Source organism: Macaca nemestrina, chromosome 1 (genome assembly GCF_043159975.1).
Source record: "Macaca nemestrina isolate mMacNem1 chromosome 1, mMacNem.hap1, whole genome shotgun sequence".
Classification (NCBI taxonomy): Eukaryota; Metazoa; Chordata; class Mammalia; order Primates; family Cercopithecidae; genus Macaca; species Macaca nemestrina.
The window spans coordinates 23,668,008-23,688,133 of record NC_092125.1 but is presented as its reverse complement, the minus strand read 5'-3'; the positions used below and the strand labels follow the sequence as shown (position 1 = coordinate 23,688,133).

The 20,126-nt window shown below is 39.8% G+C and overlaps 1 protein-coding gene and 1 pseudogene across 2 annotated transcripts in view; one reads left to right on the top strand and one right to left on the bottom strand.

The window, feature by feature from the left end:
* Nucleotides 1-20,126, top strand: part of LOC105492964 (aldehyde dehydrogenase 9 family member A1) — a 40,589-nt gene extending 20,463 nt beyond the window's left edge. The window contains exons 5-12 of one of the 2 annotated variants that reach the window (XM_071074886.1): nt 1,183-1,379; nt 2,283-2,423; nt 12,392-12,580; nt 12,817-12,904; nt 14,712-14,853; nt 17,222-17,334; nt 18,390-18,506; nt 19,198-20,126. In XM_071074886.1, the coding sequence (XP_070930987.1) occupies nt 1,183-1,379; nt 2,283-2,423; nt 12,392-12,580; nt 12,817-12,904; nt 14,712-14,853; nt 17,222-17,334; nt 18,390-18,463 (944 nt within the window). In that variant the 3' untranslated portion in view covers nt 18,464-18,506; nt 19,198-20,126. The remainder of the gene's footprint in view (nt 1-1,182; nt 1,380-2,282; nt 2,424-12,391; nt 12,581-12,816; nt 12,905-14,711; nt 14,854-17,221; nt 17,335-18,389; nt 18,507-19,197) is intronic. The other variant, XM_071074882.1, reaches the window with a different exon arrangement.
* LOC139357041 (small ribosomal subunit protein uS15-like) lies at nt 10,226-10,572 on the bottom strand (annotated as a pseudogene).

Sequence of the window (20,126 nt, the reverse complement as noted above, 5' to 3'; positions counted from 1 at the left end):
TTTATTTAATTTTGTATATGAAAAGGAAGAAACTTAACTTTTTCTTATTAAATTGAACTAGATTTGTGCTACTTATAAATTCTCTTCCTTTCTGGACAAGAATTTTAATGTAGGAGTTAGCACTTAGGAGTTTGACTTCATTTGCAAAGCAGAAGATAAACTCCTTTCTTCATTTGGGTCTTAAGAGAAATAATAAGCAAGGCTTTGATAAGCTCCTTATCAAAGAGGAGCTCTGGTTGATTAACATAAAATAGTTTTCTTACAGTATTTAAGGAGACGAATCTTTGAGGAAAGAAGACTAATTATATCTTAGAAAAAAACTATAATGTTAAAAAGCATTACTATTAGGACGTTATACTGAAATGCAGCTTTTGTCCTGTTGCCATTGCATGTTCTTGTTTTAGCCTGTTTCTCTTTGAGAGACAGCTGTGAAAGAGGAAAAATAGGCCCAGCATTAAGTCATTAGCTTTGGGGACTTTCATCAAGTGAACCTTTCTGGTCTTCAATGTCAACTTTTATAGAATGGGGCTACTGATACCTACTTCATACTGCTGTTGAAAGTGTTAAATGAGATAATATATATGAAAAGGCCTAGAAACGCAAATATGAGACTGGGCAACTGTAGGGTTTGAGATCTGTTTAATGAGAGAAACCAAGATGAAAAGGGCAAGATTTGTTTACTTATTGATATGGTTTGGCTGTGTCCCCATCCAAATCTCAACTTGAATTGTATCTCCCAGAATTCCCATGTGTTGTGGGAGGGACCCAGGGGGAGGTAATTGAATCACGGGGGCTGGTCTTTCCCATGCTATTCTCGTGATAGTGAATAAGTCTCACGAGATCTGATGGGTTTATCAGGGGTTTCCGCTTTTGCTGCTGCTTCATTTTTCTCCTGCCACCAATGTAAGAAGTGACTTTCACCTCCCACCATGATTCTGAGGCCTCCCCAGCCATGTGGAACTGTTAAGTCCAATTCAGCCTCTTTCTGTTCCCAGTTTCAGGTATGTCTTTATCAACAGCATGAAAACAAACTAATATGGTTATTAATAACATTTTTGGTCTAGGATTTGGTTGGGGAAGAGAAAACAATTGGAATCGTTCTTGAATTGTCCTCTAGTCCTGTTTTCAGGGGATCACTGGTCTTAGAAAGTCTTTTTATGTTTGTGTCTTGGGTTTATGCAGGTAATGCCATGGTCTTTAAACCTTCTCCCTTTACACCTGTTTCTGCATTGCTACTGGCTGAAATCTACACTGAGGCTGGTGTGCCTCCTGGGCTCTTCAATGTGGTGCAGGGAGGGGCTGCCACAGGCCAGTTTCTGTGTCAGCATCACGATGTGGCCAAAGTCTCCTTCACTGGAAGTGTGCCCACTGGCATGAAGGTGAGGATGAAACCAGTATTGGTCAACACACATGGCATTTGGATATGGCAAAGTTGGTCCTACCCAGAGTATATTTTGGAGGCTTCTCTTTTGATTTTACCTAGCCTGAATTGGGAATGGGAAGGAGATTTTATTAGGCAGAGGTGTGAAGTTTCCTATAAAAGTATGAAGGGAGAAAGGGAGTACACATGGGGTGATTTGTGTTAGGCCAGGTTGGGGTGGAAATTAACAGCTCCAGCCTAAGGAGAGGATGTGTCTGAGTGGACAGGGGCCTGGGCTGCCACTTGTATTGTTTGGTGACTTAATTTCTTGTATAGAAGGAAGGATTTTTACTCAGGCTATTTCAGATTCATTATTTTGACATGAATTTGTGTTCTGAACTCTGTCAGCCTTAAACACAGTAACAATAACACAGAATAATTTCTGGCTATGACAGTCCTGTGAATTGACAGTATTTTTTATTTTTATTGTTTTGAGACAGGGTCTCACCCTATTGCCTAGGGTGGATTATAGTGGTGTAATCACAGCTCACTACAGCCTTGAACTCCTGGGCTCAGGCAGTCCTCCTGCTTCAGCCTCCTAAGAAGCTGAGACTACAGTCATGTGCCACTGCGCCTGGCTAAGTTTCTTATTTTTCTGTAGAGATAGGGTCTTGCTATGTTGCCCAGGCTGGGACAATATTTTTTAAATGAGCTCCCTCTTCCAATGTCAGTGCAACTCTGTGGATTCTCTTCAGTTTTCTGGAATAGAAATTTTAATAGACAAAAGGCAAAGGATATTAACAAGAATAAGGCTACAGGTCACACACAGTTTAAGCTGATTTTATAGGTTCAGGGTCTAGTTGACCTAGCATGCAATATAATTTGTGTTAAAGTTCTGAATACCTTGTTCCTGTTCTGTAAGATCATGGAGATGTCAGCTAAAGGAATCAAACCTGTTACCTTGGAACTTGGAGGCAAATCTCCACTCATCATCTTCTCAGACTGTGATATGAACAATGCTGTGAAGGGGGCGCTGATGGCCAACTTTCTCACACAAGGCCAGGTATGTACCTGTCCCTGGAAGAGGTGTAAAAGGAATCTCCACCCCCTCATCCAACAGCATGTTTTAAAGCTTTTTGTTTTGCAATACTTTCAGACTTACAGAAAAGTTGCACAAATAGTACAAATAATTCCCATGTACCTTTGAACCAGATTTCTCAAATATTAACTTTTAACACATTTACTTTATCTTCTTATCTGCCTGTACATACATAGGCATATTAAGTTTTTCTGAACCTTGAGAGTAAATTGTAGACATAAGGCCCCTAACCTCTAAATATAAAGTTCCTAAAAACAAGTGCATTCTTTTACATAAGCATGGTACACTTAGTAAAATTAAAAAATTAACATTGGTATAGTACTGCGTTACTGAATCTATAGCCCTTACTCAATCTACAGCCCTTATTCAAATTTTGCCACTTGTTTGACTAATGTCCTCATAGCAAAATAGAACAAAAATGTTTTTTTTTTTTTTTTTTTTTTTTTTTCTGGTCCACGATCCCGTCAAGGATGATGCATTGCCTTTAGTTGTCTTTAATCTCCTTTAGTTGAGAACAGTCCTTCAGTTATTCTTGTCTTTCAGGACACTGACATTTTGGGAGAACAGGCCATTCATATTGTAGAATGTTCCTTAGTTTGGGTCTGTCTGATATTCCTGTTAGATTCATATTGTGAATTTTTGGCAAAAATACCACAAACATGATGTCATATCCTACTCAGTGGTGATTTAACTTTGATCACTTGCTTTAAGGTAAGTCTTCACTGTAAAGTTACTGTTTTTTACTTTGTGGTTAATAAGAACTTGTAGGAGGTATTTTGAGGCTATCCTGTTCCTCATCAAAGTTTCATGCAGTAAATACTTCTGTCACCACTGACGATCCTTGCTGAAAACAGTTTTTATTATGGTGGTTGCAGATGGTGATTTTCTAGTTCCATCATTTCTTCTATATTTGTTCACCTTCTACTGTAAGAAAGAACTTGCCCTTTACCCCTGTTTGTTTTCCATTCATTTATTTATATCAGTATGGACCCATGGATTCTTATTTCATTCTATAGGTTATAATCCAGTACTATCATTTTCATGTATTATTTTTATTTTTATTTATTTGTTTTTTGAGACAGAGTCTAGCTCTGTTGCCCAGGCTGTAGTGCACTGACATGGTCTCGGCTCACTGCAACCTCTGCCTCCCAGGTTTAAGTGATTCTCCTGCCTCGGCCTCCTGAGTAGCTGGGATTATAGGCGCCCACCACCACGCCCAGCTAATTTTTGTATTTTTAATAGAGACAGAGTTTCATTGTGTTTGCCAGGCTGGTCTCAAACTCCTGACCTCATGATCCACCCGCTTTGGCCTCCTAAAGTGCTGGGATTACAAGTGTAAGCCACTGTACCCGGCCTTTATTTTATTTTTTTATTGAGACGGAGTCTCACTCTGTCACCCAGGCTGGAGTGCAGTGGTGCAATCTCGGCTCACCACAGCCTCCGCCGCCTGGGTTCAAGTGATTCTCCTGTTTCAGCCTCCCAAATAGCTGGGGCTACAGGTGTATGCCACCACAGCCGGTTAATTTTTTTTTTTTTTTTTTTTTTTTTTGGAGACAGAGTCTCGCTGTGTCACCCAGGCTGGAGTACAGTGGCGTGATCTTGGCTCACTGCAAGCTTTGTCTCCTGGGTTCATGCCATTCTCCTGCCTCAGCCTCCAGAGTAGCTGAGACTACAGGCACCCGCCACCACGCGAGGTTAATGTTTTGTGTTTTTTGTAGAGATGAGGTTTTACCGTATTAGCCAGGATGGTCTGGATCTCTTGACCTCGTGATCTGCCTGCCTCGGCCTCCCAAAGTGCTGGGATTACAGGCGTGAGCCACCACGCCTGGCCTCAGCCAGCTGATTTTTTTGTATTTTTAGTAGAGCCGGGATTTCGCCATATTGGCCAGTTTGGTCTTGAACTCCTGACCTCAGGTGATCTGCCCACCTTGGCCTCCCAAAGTGCTGGGATTACAGGCATGAGCTACTGTACCCAGCCTCATTATTTATTTTGATGCTAAAATAATTGCAAATGGCCAGTAGGAATCCCTTTGTGACCTTTTGATATGTCCTCATTATTCTTTGAATACTTCATTACTTTCTGGCATAGCAAAGTGTTCCAGACTCATCTCATACTTCCCCTGGCTGCACTCTGGAATCAGCCATTTCTCTGAAGGAGCCCTGGTTCCATTCTTGTTTATCTGTTTATTATTAATTTTTGAGATAGTCCTGCTCTATTGCCCAAGCCAGAGTGCAGTGGTGCCTTCTTGGCTCACTGCAAGCTCGGCCCCCCCAGGTGAAGCAATCCTCCCACCTCAGTCTCTGATGTAGCATGCCACCACATTCAGCTAATTTTTGTGTTTTTTGTAGAGACGGGGTTTCACTGTGTTGGCCAGGCTGATCTTGAACTCCTGGGCTCGAGTGATCCACGTGCGTCGGCCTCCCAAAGTGCTGGGATTGCAGGCATGTGCCACCATGCTTGGCCTGTTTTTTTATTTTTTGTAAATTATTTTATGATTATTTAGAAGGACTACCTTCAAACCAGTACAAGTATTTCATAAATAATATCTTGTTGTTTTGTAACCAGTTGAGTAATTTGTTGCACAATAAGCCACCTCACATCTTTCAGCAAGAAAAACGCTAACTCTGAACAGTAAAGAAATTACACAGTGAGTTGGGACACAATTAAAATGTGCTTTAAATATTTTTTTGAGGGGAGAGGACACCACACTTCTCTACTCAATAAAGAGAAACAATTTTGCAGTCCAGAGGTCTTTTATTTTTTCACACCTATCATACCATGAATTCATAGGGAATAGGTTCCAGCAGCTCAGGCTCCTTCCCATTGGTTCTCACACAGTGTGCTTCCCTGGTGGAGTAGGCTGGTGCTTCAGCTGAACCTAGGTACCTTTTTCTTTAGCTTGCTTCTTTTTCTGATCATCTTCTTTCATGCATTTCAGAAGCTATCTTGGGTCTCAGAGTGCTTAATGTGCTCAATGTGCATATTAATTATCTTGGCAAGAATTTTGCCCTTAATTTGTTTACAACAATGCCAGCAACATGGGTAACATTGTAGACTCTTCTAGTTTTGCCCTGGTAATGCTTGTGGGGCATTCCTTTTTGAATAGTACCCATCCCTTGATGTCTACAATATTGCCTTTCTTATTGATTTGCATGCATGTGGCCCAAGGAACAACTCCATGTTTTCTAAAAGGCCTGGAGAACATATACTGGGTACTTTTTCTCTTTCCCTGTGTTTTTCATTTTGGTGAATTACTGGAAGATGGCAGTACTGACCAAAAGTGCTGGTTCCATTTAGTGGTGAATGGTATTTAGAAACCAAGATCTCAGTGCCAGGTGTGCTTATTGCTACTTTGGTATCATTGCTTCTAGGCCCTCTCAGAGTCCAGTGCTGGGAAATACATATTTGTGTATATGTCTCTGCACATATCTATTTCTGTATCTGTCTATCTACATAAAAATAAGTTCATCCAGATACTTTTAATTGCAGTCGAATACCACAGGGTTCATTTCTGCCTTCTCCCTTTCCATATTTGTATTTCTTCTCTGACAGTAAGAAATTGGACTCCCATTATCCACAATATGTTTATGTAATTGCTCATCATAGAATACATGTAGTATTCTAATAATAGCAGTTTCAGATTTGTAAATCCATACCTCTGTGGAAAATAAACCTTCTAATTAGAGCTCAGAATTTTTTTACAGTTCTTTTTATATTTAGCCAGAGGGTATAGTCAAAATACTATGTTCAAAAGTTACTTGGGTCAGTTCTACCCTTCCTTCCCCCTCCTTCAGTGTGGTTATGATATTCATTTAAAATAACAGATTCATTTGTTTGTGTTTATATTCATTTGGGTTTTATTTTCCCCATCCTTGCTGATTTTAAAATTTTATTTTCATTAGGCGAAACACAAACATAGTTCTAAACATCAGAATTTTACAAAAACAGACACTTAGAAGTGTTACTCCTCCCCATCCTGTCTGCTCTGTTTCCAGTACCACCTCCCCACCCAGTTTTATCCATCTCCTTTGGGTAGCTAGTCTGATTTGTTTCTGGTTTTTCTTCCTGTGGTTCTTTTTGCACAAATGAATAGGTACTTGTATATTTCTTACTCTTCTTTCACACACAAAAGGTAGCACATTAGAGGTACTCTTTTGTACTTTGCTTTCTTTGCTATGTGTGTATGTGGATGAATATATACACGCACACAAAGAATACATATAGCATATGTAGAATAAATATATAGAATATTCTACATAGTCTGTACTATGTATATATTCTTTGTACAGATATAGAGAGAACACTAAAAATAATTGTGATGTAATTGTGATTTTATTTTATTATTATTTTTTTGAGATGGAGTCTCACTCTGTAGCCCAAATTGGAGTGCAGTGATGCCATCTCGGCTCACTGCAACCTTTACCCCTGGAACTCAAGCAATTCTCCTGCCTCACCCTCCCAAGTAGCTGGGACTAGAAGCATGCCCTACCACACCCGGTTAATTTTTTTGTATTTTTAGTAGAGACAGGGTTTCACCATGTTGGCCAGGCTGGTCTTGAACTCCTGAGCTCAGGTGATCCATCTGCCTCGGCCTTCCAAAGTGCTGGGGTTACAGACATGAGCCACCGCACCCTGTATGAGCCACCATGCCTGGCATGATTTTAAATATGTATCACAATTTATCCATTCATCTGTCAATGGGGTTATTTCCTTATCTCGGTTATTGTGAATAATGCTGCACTGAGCACGTGAGTGCAGATGTGTCTTTAAGGTACTGATTTCATTTCCTTTGGTATATACCCAGAAGAGGAATTGCTGAATCATAGGATGGTTCTATTTTTAATTTTTTTTTTTTTTTTTTTTGATTTGGAGTCTCACTTAGTCACCCAGGCTGCAGTACAATGGCGCGATCTCAGCTCACTGCAACTTCTGCCTCCCGGGTTCAAGTGATTTTCCTGCCTCAGCCTCCTGAGTAGCTGGGATTACAGGCATGCACTACCACGCCTGATTAATTTTGTTTTTTAGTAGAGACGGGGTTTCTCCATGTTGGCCAGGCTGGTCTCGAACTCCTGACCTCAGGTGTTTTGCCCACCTCGGCCTCCAAAGTGCTGGGATTGCAGGTGTGAGCCACTGTGCCCAGCCAAGTTTTAATTTTTTAAGGAGCCTCTATCCTGTTTTCCTTCATGGCTATACTACTAACATTCTTTTTTTTTTTTTTTTTTTTTTGAAAGGAAGTTTATTAATAAAGTAAAGGACTAAAGAATGGGTATTCCGTAGGCAGAGCTGCCCCAAGGGCTACTGGTTGCCCCTTTTTGTGGTTATTTTTTTATCATATGCTAAATAAGGGGTGGGTTATTCATGCCTCCTCATTTTAGACTATATAAGGTAAAATGACATTGCTATGGCATTTGTAAACTGTCATGGTGCTGATGGGTGTGTCTTTTAGCATGTTGATGCATTATAATTAGTGTATAATTAGCAGCAAAGACAACCAGTGGTCACTCTCATCGCCATCTTGGTTTTGGTGGGTCTTAGCTGGCTTCTTTACCACAGCCTGTTTTATCAGCAAGATCTTTATGACCTGTATCTTGTGCTGACCTCCTATCTTATCCTGTGGCTTTGAATGTCTAACCTCCTGGGAATGCAGCCCAGTAGGTCTCAGCCTTATTTTACCCAGCCCCTACTTAAGATGAAGTTGCTCTCGTTCAAACACCTCTGACATTTCCCCCTTCCCTTTTATAAAAGAACCCTTAATCCTAAGGGTTGCAGAGGGACAAAGATCCATCTTCTATAAACTTCATGCTGAATAGGGGCGATGATATTCCTGCCTAATTATTAGGGTCTCTTGTATTCAGGGTAGAGAAGAGCTCAGTCAGAAAGTGTCAGGGTGAGGGTCGCTTATAACTCTGAGTTCCAACAAAAGGTGATATCCGAAGTTGGCCAGTCAGTGCTGCAGTCTGTTTCTTTTGGGTTGGGAGGGTCTCCTCAGTATTGTCCCTTCCATGGTTTGCCAGAAAGGTGTTACTGGAAAGGGGCCCTGATCAGACCCCAAGAGAGAGTTCTTGGATCTTGTGCAAGAAAGAATTCAGGACAAGTCCATAGAGTAAAGTGAAAGTAAGTTTATTAAGAAAGTAAAGGAATAAAGAATGGCTACTCCATAGGCAGAGCAGCCTATACTAATTTATATTCTCACCAGCAGTATACCAAGATTCCCTTTTCTCCACATCCTCACCAACACTTGTTATCTTTTATCTTTTTGATAATAACCATGCTAACAGATGTGAGGTGATACCTCATTGTGATTTTGATTTTCATTTTCCTGATGATTAGTGATGTGGAGGATCTTTCCATAAACTTCTTGGCCATTTGTATGTTTCTGGAAATATGTCTATCCAGGTCTTTTGCCCATTTGTAATCAGAGGTTTTTTCTTTTCTTTTTTTTGCAATTAAATAGTGTGAGTTCCTTATATATTGTGATGATTTTTTTGTGTGTATGGTAAAGCATAACATAAAATTTACCAATTTAACCGTGTGTGTGTATTTTTAAAATTTTTTTGTTTTTTGGAGACAGCATCTTACTCTGTTGCTCAAGCTGGAGTACAGTGACATCATCCCAGCTCACTGCAGCCTCGACCTCCCAAACCCAAGTGATATTTCCACTTCAGCCTCCTGGGTAGCTGGGATTGTAGGCATGTGGCACCACGCCTGGCTGATTTTTGTATTTTTTGTAGAGATGAGATTTTGCCATGTTGCCCATGCTGGTCTTGAACTTCTGAGCTCAAGCAATTCTCCTGCCTCAGCCTCCCAAACTGCTAGGACTACAGGCGTGAGCCACCACTCCTGGCCTTTTGGAACCATTTTTAAGTGTAGAGTTCAGTGACATTTAATACGTTTACATTGTGTACAACTATCATCATTATTCACCTGTAGAACTTTTCCATCACCCCACATTGAAAACTGTGTACCTCATTAAATAATAAGTCTGTTTCTCTTTCCCCTCAGCCTCTGGTAACCACTAGTCTAATTCCTGTCTCTATGAATTTGACTATTCTAGGTACCTCTTATAAGTGGAATCATATAATATTTATTATTTCATGTCTGGCTCGTTTCACTTAGTGTAATATCTTCAGGTTCATCCATGTTGTAGCATGTGTCAAAATTTTCTTTCCTTTTTAAGGCTAAATAATATTCCATTGTATATATGTATACACACAGAGCACACACACACACATGCACACACATACATACCACATTTCGTTTATCCATTTTTTTATTTGTGGACACTTAGGTTGTTTCCACCTTTTGGCTATTGTGAAAATGTTGCTGTGAACATTGATGTACAGATATCTATAGTGGAAGTGTCTGCTTTCAGTTCTTTTGCGTGTATACCCAGAAGTGAAATAAGTGGATCACATGATAATTCAGTGTTTAATTTTTTGAGGAACCACTGTACTGTGCTCTACAATGGCAGCACCATTTTACATTTCTATAAGCAATGCAGAGAGTTTCCAATTTCTCAGTATCCTTGCCAACACATGTATTTTCTTATTTTTTTGCTTGCTTTGTTTTTGATAATAGTCATCCTAATGGGTATGAAGTGGTATCTCATTGTGCTTTTGATTTGCATTTCCCTAATGATTAGTGATGTTGACTGCATATATAATTTTATAAGACATTGCCAAATCCCTCTCTAAAAGGAAATGTTGCATTCTTTTTTTTTTTTTTAGTTAAGCAATTATTTTATTGCTCAAGTACATAGACAAATTTATGTAACCAGGGCACAGGCTGTAGATGATTCATATTTCCAGTTGGGAGAGAGGACTCACTTGGTCTTATAATATCGAGCCACACAGTGCATCTGGTTTTCTATCATAATCAGATGGAATTTAGCATCCTTATCCCTTCTCTTCCTCTCAAGAAGCTTACTTGTGCAGCATCATGTGAATCTCTGAGGATCCCACCGATTTGTGAAGGAGTCAGACCCTTCTTGGCCAGTTTTTAAATCTGCTCCTTCATGTTGTCAGATGTCAGCTTCAGCCAAGTGGGGACGCTGCGGTGATAGGGCAAAGCCGACTGGGCCTGGCCCTTCCCGGAAGCGTACATGCAACCCATGATGGCAGCTGTCAGGCAGCAAAAGGAACATTCTGACTAACGATGCACAAGTACCTATTTCCTCATAGCCTTTCTTAACAGCATATATAGTCACAATTTTAAATTTTTATCAGATAGATGAGAAGTGGTATCTCAGTATAGTTTTAATTTCAGTTTGTTTGTTTATTTATTTATTTATTTATTATTTTTGAGACAGAGTCTTGCCCTGTCACCCAGGCTGGAGTGCAGTGGGACGATCTCGGCTCACTGCAACCTCCGTCTCCCAGGTTCAAGTAGCTCTCCCACCTTAGCCTCCCGAGTAGCTGGGACTACAGGTATGCACCACCACACCCAGCCACTTTTTTTGTATTTTTAGTAGAGATGAGGTCTTGCCATGTTGGCCAGGCTGGTCTTGAACTACTGACCTCTAGTGATCCGCCTGCCTCAGCCTCCTAAAGTGCTGGGATTACAGGCCTGAGCCACCATGCCCAACCTAATTTCAGTTTTTACAATTATGAATGACATTGAACATCTTTTTCAAAATTCACATATAATAAAATTCACATTTGTGGTGTGTTATACTATGAAATATGATTTTCCATTAATTTTTAAGAGATTTTTAAAATTAGTGATAATAGCCTTTTATCTGAGATAAATGTTGCAAGTAATTTTATTCCAATTTTTTAATGGTCTTGGCTTAGTTTAAGGTATTTGCCATACATAAAGTTTTTGTTTTTCTGTAGTCAAATTTACCAGTTTTTTTCCTTTAACTGTGTCTAGATTTTAGATAATAGAAAACCTTTTTCTACACCTAGGTTTTCTACACCTAGAGGAATTACCAGTATTGTCTCTCTCTCTCTCTCTTTTTTTTTTTAAAGTCTCGCTCTCTCATCCAGGCTGGAGTGCAGTGACGCAGTCATGGTTCACTGTATGTATTCTTGACCTCTTGGGCTCAAGTGACCCTGCCACCTTAGCCTCCCAAGTAGCTGGGACTACAGGTGCATGTCACCACACCCGACTAATTTTTGTACTTTTTGTAGAGATGGGGTTTCGCCATGTTGCCCCAGCTGATTTTGGACTCCTGAGCTCAAGTGATCCGCCCACCTTGTCCTCCCAAAGTGCTGGGATTACAGGTGTGAGCCACTGTGCCCTGATTTCTTATTTTATATTTTGATTCCTGATACGTTTGGAGTTTATGTATGATGTAAGATATGTATCTTATTTAATGTTTTCCACATTACTGATGATTTGTTCTAGCACCATTTATTTAGTCCATCTCTGTCCTAATGGTTTAGCTTTCGCCTTTATCATAGACTAGATTTCCATGAGCACTTGGATCTGTTTTTGGACTTTTCTGTTCTGTGTTCTTATAGCATTTGAACAGTGTTTATGTTCCTTTCTATAGGAGGGTCTAAATAGTGATTACAGAGACAAATTTTTTTAACAATTAGATTTAAGACCACAGTTCTTGATACAGTTTTACTCTTCAGTTCCCTTCCATTCTTAAAATATACAGCCAGGTTGAACCCTGATACAAGGAAGTAGGAGAGCTGCTGTGGGTTATATGTATCTAGTAATGGCCTTAACAAAATTTAAACAAGCAAAATAAGAACTAACTTTTACCTCAAAGGGCAGATTTTGCTTATGGAGTGGTATGTCCACAATTACGTGTGTGATCCTTCTTATTTAGTATGGAGACAATTTTTAGAAATGGAAATACCCTTTAAAAAAATGTATAGTGTCTCTTTTCGGTTTAAAGTTTTTAGATTGTGTTCCTTTTTCCTTTTGCCTTTTTTCTCCTTACACACATAGAAATTAATGTCTTGTGTTTGTCCTTTAGGTTTGCTGTAATGGCACAAGAGTATTTGTGCAGAAAGAAATTCTTGATAAATTTACAGAGGAAGTGGTGAAACAGACCCAAAGGATTAAAATTGGAGATCCCCTTCTGGAAGATACAAGGATGGGTCCACTCATCAACCGACCACACCTGGAGCGAGTTCTTGGGTTTGTTAAAGTGGCAAAGGAGCAGGTGAGAAATAATTGGCAGTAGGGTGGGGTTGGGGAAGATTATACTGCTCCTAAATCACTTGCTTTGTGCCCTTTTCATGTTAATATTCATTTGACTATTAGCATCCCTGGCTGTGTTCTGCTTTGTACCTGCACTGGGAAGACTAAGTACGAGTTTGTCTGGGATACAATTAACATTTCAGGAATGCATTTTGGGGTTGTATTTGTAATGCAAAATATTTTTTTCCTTTTCGGCAGGGTGCTAAAGTGTTATGTGGTGGAGATATATATGTACCTGAAGATCCCAAATTAAAGGATGGATATTACATGAGACCTTGTGTATTAAGTATGTCCTCTTTTTGTTTGCTTTTAGATGATTTGAATTAAATACCGAATAGATAGAGATGAATATTTATAAAATATGTACATGGTGTAAAGCAAAGGCTGGCAAATTATGTGGTCCTACTACCCAAGTTTAAGAAGTAGAACTACTCCATTATCTTTGAAGCCTTCTGTGTGCCCCTCCTTTAGGGCACCCATATGTATTAGTTTATCCAGGACCACAGCTATTGTTCTGGAAGCAAGGAGCTCAAAATGTGAAAGTGCCTATTTGATTTAAAAAAAATGAAATAATAAATTTAATTCCTTGAGAAAATAAAGAATGTTTTTCATGTGACCTGTAGATCATTGTGTTAGACATTGTGCATTGCTATGAAGGAATATCTAAGACTGGGTAAGTAGAAAAGATGTTTGTTTGGCTCATGGTTCTGCAGACTGTACAGGAAGCATGGCACCATCATCTGCTCCTGGTGAGGTCTCAGGAAGCTTTCAGTCATGCTGGAAGGTGAAAGGGGAGCAGACAAGTCACATGGTGAGAGAGAAAGCAAGAGAGGCGCCAGGCTCTTTTAAACAGCCAGCTCTGTGTGAACTCACAGAACAAGAATGCACTCATTACCATGGGAAGGACATCAAGCCATTCATGAGGGATTTGCCCCTGTGACCCAAACACCTCCCACTAAGCCCCACCTCCCAACAGTGGGGATCATACTTCAGCATGAGATTCGGAGGGGAAAAACATCCAAACTGTATCAGTCATCAATATAATAAAACCAGTTTGTCAGATAATATACTAATCTTTTTAGAAATTACATAGTTTAATAATTTTTAGTACCTCCATTCAGTCTTAGAAATCTAGTTTTGACAATCAAGGTGTATGTGGTCGTCCTACTCCCACCCATCAACTTCCCTCCTACTTCAGAGAGAACTGCTATTCTCAATGTTGTTTTTTCATTCTTATGCTTTTCTCTATCATTTTATAATGTGTATTAGTATCCCCTACAAAAATGTTGGTAGTTTTGTAGGCTTTAGACAATTATATATAGGTTGAACCATGTTGTATAATTCCTTACATCTTATTTGAAGATAAATTAAGCTGGTTTTTGCCCCTAAGGTTGATAGTGGTGTCAGTTTTTAACCACTTCATATTTGATGCAGTATATAACCTTTAACCCCCCTAAAAAGGACCACTGATGTTTAAAAGCTGAAAACCTAATGTCCATCCCATGAATTAGGTTGCAGTTATTACATGAATATTTAATAAATAGGAAAAGCTTACAATACATTGTTTTTTTTGTTTGTTTTTTTGTTTGAGACGGAGTCTCGCTCTGTTGCCCAGGCTGGAGTGCAGTGGTGCGAGCTCAGCTCACTGCAAGCTCCGCCTCCTGGGTTTACACCATTCTCCTGCCTCAGCCTCCTGAGTAGCTGGGACTACAGGTGCCTGCCACCACGCCCGGCTAGTTTTTTTTTGTATTTTTTAGTAGAGATGGGGTTTCACCATGTTAGCCAGGATGGTCTCGATCTCCTGACCTCGTGATCCACCTGTCTCGGCCTCCCAAAGTGCTGGGATTACAAGCTTGAGCCACCGCGCCCGGCCTACAATACATTGTTAAATTTAAAATATTGGGGCCAGGTGTGGTGGATCACTCCTGTAATCCCAGCACTTTGGGAGGCTGAGGCAGGAGGATCGCTTGAGCCCAGGAGTTTGAGACCAGACTGGGCAACATAGTGAAACCCCATCTTCAAAAAATTAGCTGGGGGTAGTGGTGCACACTGTGGTCCCAGCTACTCAGGAGGTTTTATTTTAATGTTTGCAGCTAATTGCAGAGATGACATGACCTGTGTGAAAGAAGAGATCTTTGGGCCTGTTATGTCCATTTTATCATTTGACACTGAAGCTGAGGTTCTAGAAAGAGCCAATGATACCACTTTTGGACTAGCAGCTGGCGTCTTTACCAGGTATATGGAGTGGGACACTGAGAGCAGTTTTGAAGGAGTGGGGCTGCAGTATCTGCTTAGATATGTAATTGATGTTATTCTCTCACTTTAGTTTGCCCTCATAGGAGCCATCAGCACTTTCTATTTGCTTCAGGTTAAGTCAGAAGACACGAAAGCAGCATTTTGTAGTTTGCTGTAAATGGCCAGAGAACCCTGCTATTGAGTTTTAAATTGAGCTCGTTTAATAAACACTTAAGATTCTGATCTGTGTAAAGCATTGGGTTAGATGTCTTTTGAAAACACACATGTCAAGGAATTTAGAAACCTGTAAGTATATAAATTGTGGGCAGTATTCTTCAAAAACATAATTTTTAATGGCATTATAGTAGTTCCTAGTTGGAATGCATTATAACTTATGTGGCCATTTCTTCTGTGGTTGGATATTTAGGATATTGTTTCCAGTTTTAAATATTACAGTAATGTGATCAATATCTTTGTGCATAAACTTACCCTCTACTGTAATGTAAAATGGCACTGCCAATTTGGAAGAGTTTAGCAGTTCTTCAAAAAGTTAAACCTAAAGTTACCATGTTACCCAGCAATTCATTACTAGATATACACCCAACAGAAGTGAAAATATATGTCCACACAAAGGCCTGTACACATATGTTCACAGCATGATTATTCATAATAGCCAAAAAGTGAAAATGCTTTGGGAGTGCAATTTCTTTGAAACCAATTGCAGATTGCTTAGTTTTATACAAACTTTGATTTGTCTTTGGCAGTAGAAGGCAGTTTGCTAAAGCTGCTTTACACTGGAATTATGCTATTTCTTTGGTGATACATAAAGTTCCAGTTTTTTTTTGTTTTTTTTTTTTTATAACTTTGTGGTCAGGAACTTGGGAAGAAAGCCCAAGTCTCACTTGAGGACCTGATGTAATTGCTTCCCTTTGAGCTTTGAAGGAAAGATTGAGGAGCTGCTCTTTTGATTTGAGTACTGAGCAGGTTAAGTGCTCTTACTTTACTTTTCCACCCTCATATAAATTCCAGTTAGAAAGGTGGGTAACTCCAATGTGCTGTTCTTTTTTCTTACCAGCTTTACTGGGATAATGCACATACTGTACAATTAACCCACTTAAAGTATACAATTCAGTGGTTTTTAGTTTATTCATGGAATTGTGCAACCATCACCATAGTCTATGTTTAGGACACTTTCATCTCAAGAAGAAACCTTGTGCCTCTTAACAGTTGCTTTTCATTCCTACTCCCCACCCCCAGCCCTTGGCATCCACTAAACTGCTTTCTTTCTCCATGGATTTGCCCATTCTGAACATTTTATGTAAATAGAATCATACAGTATGTATTCTTTTGTGACTGGCTTCTTTCACTTAGCATAATGTTTTCAAGGTTCATTTGTGTTGTGGCATTTATCAGTACTTTATTCCCAAATAATATTCCATGGTATGGATATGGACCACTTTTTGTCCATCCATTCATCTGTTACAGGCATTTGGGTGGTTTTCACTTTTTGGCTATTACGAATAATCATGCTGTGAACATATGTGTACAGGCCTTTGTGTGGACATATATTTTCATTTCTGTTGGATGTATATCTAATAGTGAATTCCTGGGTAACATGGTAACTTCATGTTTAACTTTTTGAGGAACTGCTAAACTCTTCCAAATTGGCAGCGCCATTTTACATTCCTCCCAACGACGTATGAAGGTTCTAATTTGTCCACATCCTCACCAGCCCTTGTTATTGTCTGTCCTTCTGATTTTAGCCATCCTTGTGGGTGTGAAGTAGTATCTCATTGTGGTTTTTATTTGCATTTCTGTGGGTTTTCTTTTCACTTTCTTGATAGTCTTATTTGTAGCACAAAATTTTAAATTTTGACCAATTCCAATTCTGTTTTTTTTGGTCAGTTACTTTTGGTGTCATAATCTAAGAAATCTTTCCCTGACCCACGGTCATGAAGATTTATTCCTCTGTTTTCTTCAAAGAATTTTATAGTTCTCAGTCTGACATTTTTAGGTCTGTGATGCGTTTAAGTTAATTTTTGTGTATGGTGTAAGAAAGGGCTCCACTGTTATTTTTTGCATGTAGATATCCACTTGTTTCAGCACCATTTGTTGAAAAGACTGTTTTTCTCCCATTGAATTTTGGGCACCCTTGTTGCTGTTACTTATTTTAAAGATGCCTTGTGCTTGGGATTATAAAATCCGATCCATGTCTGTTTTGCCTGGATGATCAAAGATTTTAAAACATTTTGAAGAAATGAGAATTTAGTAAGATTTGAGAACCCTAGAACTGGCAGTGTAACTTTTCCTGTTAAAGTAGTAGACTAAGAAACTTTGAATAATGCACACATTCTTTTTTTCTTCATAGGGACATCCAGCGGGCTCATAGAGTGGTAGCTGAGCTTCAGGCTGGAACGTGCTTCATTAACAACTATAATGTCAGCCCAGTGGAGTTGCCCTTTGGTGGATATAAGAAGTCAGGTGAGGAGCTGGGAGGTGTGAATGCAAACCAGGTCTCTAGAGATAGGTCGTAATGCAGACCTTACAAACCAGTATTCCTAAACCTGTCTGCAGATAAGAATCACCTGAGGAATACAGGTTCCTGGTCCTTTCCCAGATCCACTGTGGCAGTCTCTGGGAATGGAAGTCAAGCATCTTCCCCTACCCAACACTCCCTAAATCTTTCCAGAGGGTTCTGACATATAGCCTGGCTTGTGAACTGCTGATAGATATCTCAAAAAGGTTTGTCTTGTGGGTAGAATACTCTTTCTGCACAGCCTGTGATTGCTGTTAAGCATAAAATAAAATCACTCCCTTAGGGGTTCCGTATCAGGATGTCCATCATCATCCACTGCGGAGGTTTTAGATTCCATTTAGGTAAAGTGTCTCTAAAGTAATATCTCAGTAACTTTGTTTCCTCTGTTATATCAAATTAAAATCTTTAAATTTATCATTAAGCAATCAATTATTATCGTTTTCATTACCCTCGATGGCATACGGGAGTGTGTTTCCTTAGCTACTGCTCATTCATTTCGTTTATTCTATAGTCAGACATATGTTACCACAACATACAAATTTATAAGTCTGGTATATCAGGAGAGGGTTTGAGGCATCAGGAGGAGTATAGCCAGAACCTTTGGAGTTTGTTGCCTGTAAATATTCATTTACATATTTATCATGCTGTTCTTCTAGAGTGAAAATTGGTTTGGGCTTTGTTGAGGCATCATTCTAAGAGTCTGACCTCTAGTTTCTGTGGGAAATATTTACAGCCATCACAGTGTTGGCAAATATATAAACCCTGATGAACACTGATGAGATGGTGGGTGTTAATTTGACAGTCTTATTTGTCCCCGTGGGGTACGTCGTACATACAGGCACAAGTGCAGGTGGGAACCAAGGTGCCATCTTAACAACATGTAACATACCATGTTACATGTTAAGTTTCTGATAGTCCCTCAGTGCAGGGAATTATTTGTTTGGAATCAGCAGCTTAGGCCTTTGGAGGGCCTGCTAACTTTCCCTTTCCTTTGGACCAGACCATGCTATGTCGAATGAGAGAGCGAGAAAGATGACCAGACGTGCAGAGCAGCACCTGGCCCAACAGGCCTGACCAGCTGTGTGCTGAGGGGATGTGGAAAGCAACAAAACACAGAGTGAGGTCTTCCCAGGACCTTTGCGTGTGATAACCATTTGAGTGGTGCTTCCTGGAAATGCACATATTTGGGACCTCAGCCTTGCCCTTAGAAGGCAGAGCCTGCCTAAGTCTAGCGCAGGGTGTACAGGCAGGGCCAAGGGTGGGATACTACCCTTTTAGCACAGTAACTTCATCCACTAGTAATTGGGCAGTGTCTTGGACTCTGAGTAATCAGAGGGACCTTCAGTGCCCCCTCCCCAACATGAGTGGGTAGGTTAAGTTAGTAGTTTGCTCTTACAGGTATAGAAGAAATGGTGAATAAGCCTATTGTGTAGAGTTAAGTTTTAAATTAGCATCAGTTTTCAAGGGTGTCAGGTTGATTGTTGTAGAGATTGCCTTTAACACTTGATACAAAATCTGAGCATTTTTCAGACCTCAACCCAGAACAGTAGATACCTGAAATTAAGATTCATATTGGTAAGAAAGAAGACCTGTATATTTCCCTGTCCCCATCCCCAAAGGCCAGTGGGTCATTTTCCCCATGCCTAACTCCATTCATAACTAATATGTGGATTGAGGACTTTATTCCAAAACATTTAGGTTCTATATTCTTCCTTAGCCCTGATTAGCAGTGCTCATCTTTGAAGATCATTGTGACTGTTCAGACTATTGTAGTGATGGCTCAACCTGACCGCTTCTCCTCCTTTCAGGATTTGGCAGAGAGAACGGCCGTGTGACAATTGAATATTATTCGCAACTGAAGACTGTGTGTGTGGAGATGGGTGATGTGGAATCTGCTTTTTGAAAACCTGCAGTGAAACCTACTGACATGGCCAGGCTGTGGAATGATGCGAATTGGCCCTGTTTACAGAGGCAGTACAACTGAATGTTATTTTTAAATTCAGAATTTTGGCATTCAGGATAAGAGAATGGTTCATGTTACTCTTTCTCTCTCCATCAGCTTCGTTACTAAAAATGTGCATTAAGTGCCTTGTAGATACTAATCAAGAAAGTTGGCATTCTCCTCAAAGTATATTTTTGTGAAATCTTTTAAGAGCCAGTAACATACTTCTAGAGAGCAGGAAACGGGACTGGGATAATACATCTTCCACACATTTGGCCCACTGACAATGTTAATTCTCTGGCGTATTTCAAAGAACTTGTTCCTGGCTGATCCAAGTGCAGTGGTATTTACAACTAATTGATCACAACCAGTTTCTAGATTTCTTTGTTCCTTCTCCATTCCCACTGCTTCACTTGACTAGTCTTGAAAAAAAAAAAAAAAAAAAAAAAAAAACACCTTGTTCCTTTGTAGGTTCCTGGTAGAATCAATAGAGATGATTTCAGCTCATTGACTTTCTTTTAAGCTGTATCCCCTTGTCATTTCATTGAGAAAGCTGATAACCGGGATGGGGAGGGGATTAGATAATAGACGGGGTCAAATTCTGTGTGAATGTTAACTTGCCTAGTAAGCACTTTGTCTCTGTTCACTACTGCAATAGAGGAAACCTATCTCGCTATCTTGGGTCCTTGAACTACAGCCTGCTGTCTTACACCAGCAGAGCTAACCTTTAAATGTACAAATTATTTGTACGCTAATGTAATATGGTGAAATTAAAATAAATCACACTGCTAATTC